Source organism: Mytilus galloprovincialis, chromosome 5 (genome assembly GCF_965363235.1).
Source record: "Mytilus galloprovincialis chromosome 5, xbMytGall1.hap1.1, whole genome shotgun sequence".
NCBI classification, from domain to species: domain Eukaryota; kingdom Metazoa; phylum Mollusca; class Bivalvia; order Mytilida; family Mytilidae; genus Mytilus; species Mytilus galloprovincialis.
Window position 1 is genome coordinate 71,384,795 of NC_134842.1, and position 7,079 is coordinate 71,391,873.

General features: G+C 30.3%; 1 protein-coding gene across 1 annotated transcript; it reads right to left on the minus strand.

The window, feature by feature from the left end:
* Positions 1-3,680: 3,680 nt before the first annotated feature.
* Positions 3,681-6,626, minus strand: LOC143074710 (uncharacterized). The gene is made up of 3 exons (XM_076250040.1): positions 5,882-6,626; positions 5,143-5,335; positions 3,681-4,527 (listed from the first exon to the last, which is right to left on the minus strand). The coding sequence occupies exons 1-3, from the start codon at positions 6,371-6,373 to the stop codon at positions 4,109-4,111; spliced, it is 1,104 nt and encodes a 367-aa protein (XP_076106155.1). The 5' UTR covers positions 6,374-6,626; the 3' UTR covers positions 3,681-4,108.
* Positions 6,627-7,079: the final 453 nt, after the last annotated feature.

The window sequence follows — 7,079 nt, forward strand, 5'->3', positions numbered from 1 at the left end:
TTTTGTATAACTTTTTTTATTGAAAAAAAAAATTGAAGGTATGAATGAATTAAATCTGTACTTATATGCCCACAATTAGTTGTTTTTCAGTAAATATAGATGCTGATACAATTTATGTCACAGTAACTTTGTAGGTAACAGGTGATTTAAATCATTATTTAATGGTTGACTGACCACCTGTTGATAACCTCTCACAATACCTAGCGTAAAATTAAAACGGACAAATTGTATTGACAATTTTTTATACTGGTCACACAATATGTATTTGAATATCACAAAGGTGATTGGATAAGGTCAGTAATTTAATCTTGATCAATATATTATGTTTATAAAACCTTTTAGAAATTGCTCAACGTTTTAATGGCCAAATGCATCTTCAGTTTAAAATCTGCAAAGAGTTTTGGTTTAGAAAAGGCATTGATTTGTTTTGCACTTTTTCAGTTAAGCAACGCGGATACCTCGATACCGTTAAAAAGTTTTGAAGTTTAAAACATTAAGATTGATCATCATAGAAACCTATAGGCAATAATTGAGAAATTTAAGGAAGAACGTATCCAAACGTATCTTGAATATACCAGAGAAAAGTTTTTTGTTTTGTTTTGGAATATTACCAACAAATTTAGTAAACGAGGCAGTTTTTGTTACATGCAGAATGTTGATGGTGTATTCATCCTGAATTCAACATTGGTTTAAATGAGTATGAAGTTCATGATGTGAGACAAGAAGCAATTTGACGATTATACACATGACAGAAATCTAAATACTGACATTATTCATGGTAATATATTTCAAAATAGGACCTCTTCCTATAGTAATCCTTCGCAAATGAAGCAAACGTAGGTTTTGCAAACAAAAACAAGAAACCAATTCCTAACACCTTTAAATAAATACTAAAAATAAAATTAATAAATCATTGCTACATTGAGAACATTGAAGTCCCTATATTGCAGAATTCAACAAATAATAACTCTGTTTCCAAGGGAAAATACGTTGCTATGGTGATAAAATTCAAGAGAGTCCCACGCAATATTCTATCTATTTACTACAATGCTAGTTATGCTTTAAATATTTGCACCTTTCGGAAAACACCAAGAAAATTCGATAATTTAACAAAACTCCATGATTCAGAATAATTATAATTATGTTTTTATTATATTTTAACAAAAAATCAAAAGTTGGGTTGAAATGTAATCTTAACTTAAGTGAAGCTTAAACCAAGTTATATCAATATTATATATAAATGAAAATTTCGGTAAAAAGTTTGATTCTTTTCATAGTCAGGCTCTGAATTGTAGTGATTTAGCTCATTTTTTATAGGTTTTAACTACACTTAACTACCGAAAAAATAAAGTGTCCATTTCCATGGCAACCATTCATAAATTGATTATCAGATGATGAACTCGGAACAAAAGCCCACCAAATGTTGCAGCAATTATCCTTTCAAGGATCTATATGTATGAAATTTATTTTAAAATAACCTATCCCACTTTTTTTTCGAACCCTCTAACCCCAATGTGACAGTATATATTACATTTGTTGAACCTTCTGAAAAAACAGTCAAGACTGTGAGTGAAACAAAGCATGCAGTCATGTTCCAATTTGAAAATAAACGCCCTCTATAAATGTATATTTTCTACATAAATGTCAATTTATACATTTTAAAATGGATGTTGTTATTGATTATATGTGTTTCCATGGTAACTATTGAAGTCATCAACACGATGGTAAGTTAAAGTTTGCGATAGCTTTTATGTATTTTTCTATCGGTTATGAAACAATTAAGGACATTTTAAAAGTTCTTCAACTGCAATATTCTGCATATAATGACTCCATTTCCAAGGAAAAAATCAGTTGCTATGGTGATAAAATTAAAGAGAGTCCCGCGAATTTTTCTGTTTAATTTGGTAAAGTAGTATTCAAACTTAGTAACCCTTTCGCAAATGAAGCAAACGTAGGTTTTGCAAACAAAAACAAGAAACCAATTCCTAACACCTCTAAATAAATAATGATAAAATAATAAATCATTATTAAATAAAGTTTATTGTCAGAAAAATGGGGCATATTATTTCTCAGTGTTGGTATCTACAAAGGAGAAGTCCGACATGAAATAGATTATATCCTAATGAATTCATACGTTAATCTAGGGTGAAAGAGAAGAATTCAGTATCAATCCTAAAATGAAAATACGTTTAAATGAGCATAACGGTCTCGTGACCTCATTTTATAGTTTCATTTTCTCAAAGACTACAATGTATTTTACGAGCTATCTCTTCATATTTTATGTTTTTAAATATTTGTTTTGTTGAATTATATGTTTATCTCACAAAACAGTTTTTTCTTAAGTATAATTTATACAAAATCTGTGAAAATATTGCAAAAACTGTAACTTAAAAAATGACCTCGTGGCCCATTCTTTTGTTTAAATTAAGTTAAGAGATGACATCTGAAAGACCATGAAGAAACAAACAAGATAATTCGACATGCAAATGAAATACCAATGAAGTATAAAAGTATATTGAGAAGTGTGGTACACAAATTATATGTATTAAAATGGCATGTTTATTTGGACATCATCAAGTTTTGTGTTTTCATGAACGTTTAATCAGAATGATAATTCAATCCAGGCAAATAATACCTCATACCTGATTTTTTTCAGTAGGATCTTGAATTGTTCTTTCTAATAACAATTTGACTAATTCGATATTTCCTCCAAGAACAGCAGCGTGTAAAAGAATGTCATCGTTCTGAAAAAAAGGTTTGATTCCTCACAGTACATAAAGATTTACAATGCCGCTGAAAATTCAACATAACATCACATTCCCCAGGCAAAAATGTGTATATGTTGTGTACAAGATGTAAGTTTGTACAAATTATAATTTCTACAGGGTTTTTGTACAAGTTAAAAAAAAATTACATCTACATCTAACAGGTGATACAAGTTTGTCTTTTAAAATGTTTCAGAAAAATGGCTAAAATTCAAATCTGTATACTTCAACCTAACATTTAGCGCCATTATCATTGTCCTAAAACTGGAAATGAGGATACCTGAATGGTTTAAGGTGGTACCCAACACTTTCACTAACATTTATTTAGCTCGTTTAATTTTCATAAAACTTTGTCAAAGTAAATAAAAATATAAAAAAAGAAATTTTTTTTAACCAACCGTTTTGTCAGAAAAATTACACCAGTTATAAAGCAGTTTGACAAACACTAATTTTGATCATCGAGAAGCTTAATATTCTCTTAACAACGCAACGTAATTTAAACGTTCGGTTGATTTTACAGAGTTATCTCCCTGTAGTGTTAGGTACCACCTTACATTCTAGTTTTATTTTTCTCCATATACCAAAATCATATCGGATTCATAAAAAGTCTTTGTATGTTCTAATAATGTTTTTTATATCAATGATCAGTATTATACAATTATAGCCTTTGTATGAGGTCGATACGAGGTTAAATCGACCCAAGAGAAGCATATCGACTGAGGACGAAGTCCGAGGTCGATATGCTTCTCTTGGTCGATATAACCTCGTATCGACCTCAAACAAAGGCTACAATTGTTATATTATTAATCAAGAACTATTGCATGAATAATATATTGTTTTGCATGTCTTCAAAACCATTATTACTGTAAAATTTTCAAATGTTCATACGTTATAACAGAATCACAACAATCTATATATAGATGTTTGCTTGTTTAATTGAAACAATATATAACAATTAACAGATAAAGTAACAAGAAATTTACAACAAAAACATTTTGTATATGAAGCTATACCTTTGCAGGGTTGTTCACATATGGGTGAACATTGTAATTTATATTAACAGTTACATTGTTACAGTTATTAAGAAATGGCATTTTCATATCTGGTTGTGGTAGGTTTAAAAAATTTTGATTTGTCTTCAATGTCTCGGGTTTCATTATATTTGTATTTGAGGGACCATTACCAATTTCTGTAAGAATTTCATCCAATTGGTTATTAGGCAAAATGTCATTCATTACAGTTTCATTCTGTGAGTTTGATAAAAGCTCTAAATCAAAATTTGCATCACTCAATTCAACAGGAATATTTTCCACCCCTTCATTGGCTTCAACTGTAATTGTACTTTAAGACAAGCAAAGAAAATCTATATTAGATATACATGATTTCTTTCCACATGTTTTTGAGCTTAAAATTTCCGACATATGCCGTTTCTTTTTTTCACAAGTTTTTCCAGAGTAAGTTTTTAGAGATGTTCCTGACTTGTGTCCCGTAACTGTCATTATATGTCTGCTTGGAATATCCGCTTCGTCAAGAAGATGAACAGTTGTTGCTCGGCAGGAATGATTGGTATATATGTGAGAAAGATTTGCCATTTTGCTAATTTCATTCATGAATTGGCCAAGTCTATTATGACCTAGAGGTATATTGTCATAATACACTCCTTCTTTAGGGTATGATCTTGCTTGTTGAAATAATTTTACACATTTAGGATTCAACCTCCTGACATACTTCACAAAAGACTTCACTGGACATCTTTCACCATCTGAAAAAAGCATGTTAAACATTTCTAAATAAAAATACTCCAGATAAAAGTCTTCTGCAGTCAAATAAGTTTTTTTCTTTATATGATCATAGAGTTTATACAATAATTTCTATTTTGTTTTTCGTATATTATCCCATGCATATATTCATTGATATTTGACATATACATTGTACAACGTATTTACCAACTATAAATATCACATTTTCCTATAAATGTTTGATTTTAATATGAAAAAATGGCAAAATAATATTATAAAAATATCTGCCACTGTGGTTCAAAACACTTGATAAAAAAAAAATATGGGATATGTAGCTATATTGGTTGATATTTTTTTACTCACTAATGGTTATTAATTATGAAATGAATGATTTATATTTGTATGAGTTTTAATCAGGTCAATAAATAGTGTGGTTCTGATAACTTAATAAAAAAGGTAGGTCAGTCCATTTGTTTTATTTTTATTTTTAAAAATGCAATAGTTTTATGTAGATTGCATCTTTAATATTCATAACACAACTTCTTATAAGTATATATTAAATCAATGCAAAAAAAAAATAATTAAAGGGTAGTTACTTTGTAGGTCAATATGTACATGTATATATAGATAACAGTTACCTGTAATTTCATACATTCGTCCATCTGAGGATAATTCACTGTCTGACTGGTGGTTTTTTGTTTGCTCATCAATTACTTTGTAGACATATAATTTGTCATCTGCACCACGCTTAACTGCAAAATGCTTTCTTGTAAGACTTGACAGGTTTTCCCTCCCTCTACGACCAAAGTGCAGCATGATGTCAACAAATACCTAAAACAGAAGAAATTTTAATTGAAGTGGACAGTATGCACACAATTAGATAGATACTAAAAACAAACACAATTTTCAATATTATATGCAAATAATTAGCCATTTTCACTATGAACAGAAGATAAATATTTTATTGACATTGAATAATATTTGTATTTAATTTTGTTATACATCTAATTGTCACATTGACGTGCTGTTCTTATTATAGATTGTTATAGATGATTGTGAAAACATTCGTCTATAATATTAATATGCATGCGTAATATTAAGCATGTACAAATGTACATGAATAGGTCCATATATACGCATGGAACACTTTTTATACAACCTCCTTTGTAGCGAAGTCATCCTTTAAAATTCACAATATGTTTATTTTTACACTGATAAGGCTTTATGCATGGAATTAAAAAAATGTGTCATACATTGAAGACCTGTTGGTGACCTTCTGCTGTTGTTTTTTATTTGGTCGGGTTGTTGCCTCTTTGACACATTCCCATTTCCATTCTCAAATTTATTAATTTTACATGTATGTGGTATAAAAATTACCTTATACTGCAAAAGCTGTGCATCCTCCAGATTTTTACAAAAATATGAGTACATCTTCTCAATATCACTCTCTTCTATGGAAGGGTGGTGTTCTATAGCAGCTAGCCCAAGGCGCTTTAGTTCCTTTGTCATACCCTTGAAGGATTTACAGGACTTTTTGAATATTTCTTCATTGCAAATGTCTATGTCCCTACATTTCTGTAAGTGTTTGTTTAGACCTTGTCTATATGCTTGCATTGTTGTCTTTTTATAATGTTTACCCTCTTTGTTTCTCATTTCCAAATAAAACGATGCCCATGAATCGTCCATTTGCTCTATAGTGTACTGTTCGAATTCTCTCGGCTTACTTTTCTCGGTCAAATATTCCCTGAATAGTTTAACTGCTGTGGTGTTCTGCCTTTTTGTGTTTTTTGTTTCAATATTTTCCATTATATTATCCCTATCGTCTTGTCCCAGGGACGCGAATCTATCTTCAGCCATCTGTTCCGCCATGATCGTCTGCAACTACTGCAACAGTCTAGACAGGAAGTCGTTTTGATTGGCTGAGAAGAACATGTGACGATAATTGGGTTTTTTTAAATGTATTTTTAGTAACATGCTGTATGCTCTGTGCAATATGCTGTTTCTGACCTACGAAACGCTAAATATAGCAGAATTAGCGTGCAGCCTGAGTAAATACAAATGAACATGTGACCAAGTCTTAACGAATCACAAATTGCTAAAATAATACGATTAATAATATTACACTATATCATATAGTTATATAGTTGTGTATTTATGACAGACATATGAGAAACAAAATACTGTTTGCTTGCATCATCCACGTGTGTGAAGCGGTTCATAATACTCTGATAACTTGAACAAACATTTTGTACAAATTATAATTTGTACAACATTACAACTTGTTCACAACATTTTACTTGAAAAATATCACAAACGGGATGAATATTTAGTTTGAAATATATGATTAAGATAAAATGAAATGAGAGTTAACATGAATATACTGTCATAATTCCGGTTCAAGGCCTTAGCATCTTACTAATTTTTTATATATATTTACCAGCACAATTTCATAAGTCCGAATTGGCCACCTACAATGCACAATACGGTGGCTGTTTGTCATCGGACTGCAACTTCTAGATATTTTAGCCGTATTTGAGGGTTTCAAAGTCGTATCATGAATGTCCACACGTGATCT

Coding starts and splice junctions, on each gene's coding strand:
- LOC143074710 (XM_076250040.1), bottom strand. CDS start 6,373: ATGGCGGAACAGATGGCTGAAGATAGATTCGCGTCCCTGGGACAAGAC. Junction 5,336..5,881: donor CACAGCTTTTGCAGTATAAG/GTAATTTTTATA, acceptor CTTCTGTTTTAG/GTATTTGTTGACATCATGCT. Junction 4,528..5,142: donor ACGAATGTATGAAATTACAG/GTAACTGTTATC, acceptor TGCTTTTTTCAG/ATGGTGAAAGATGTCCAGTG.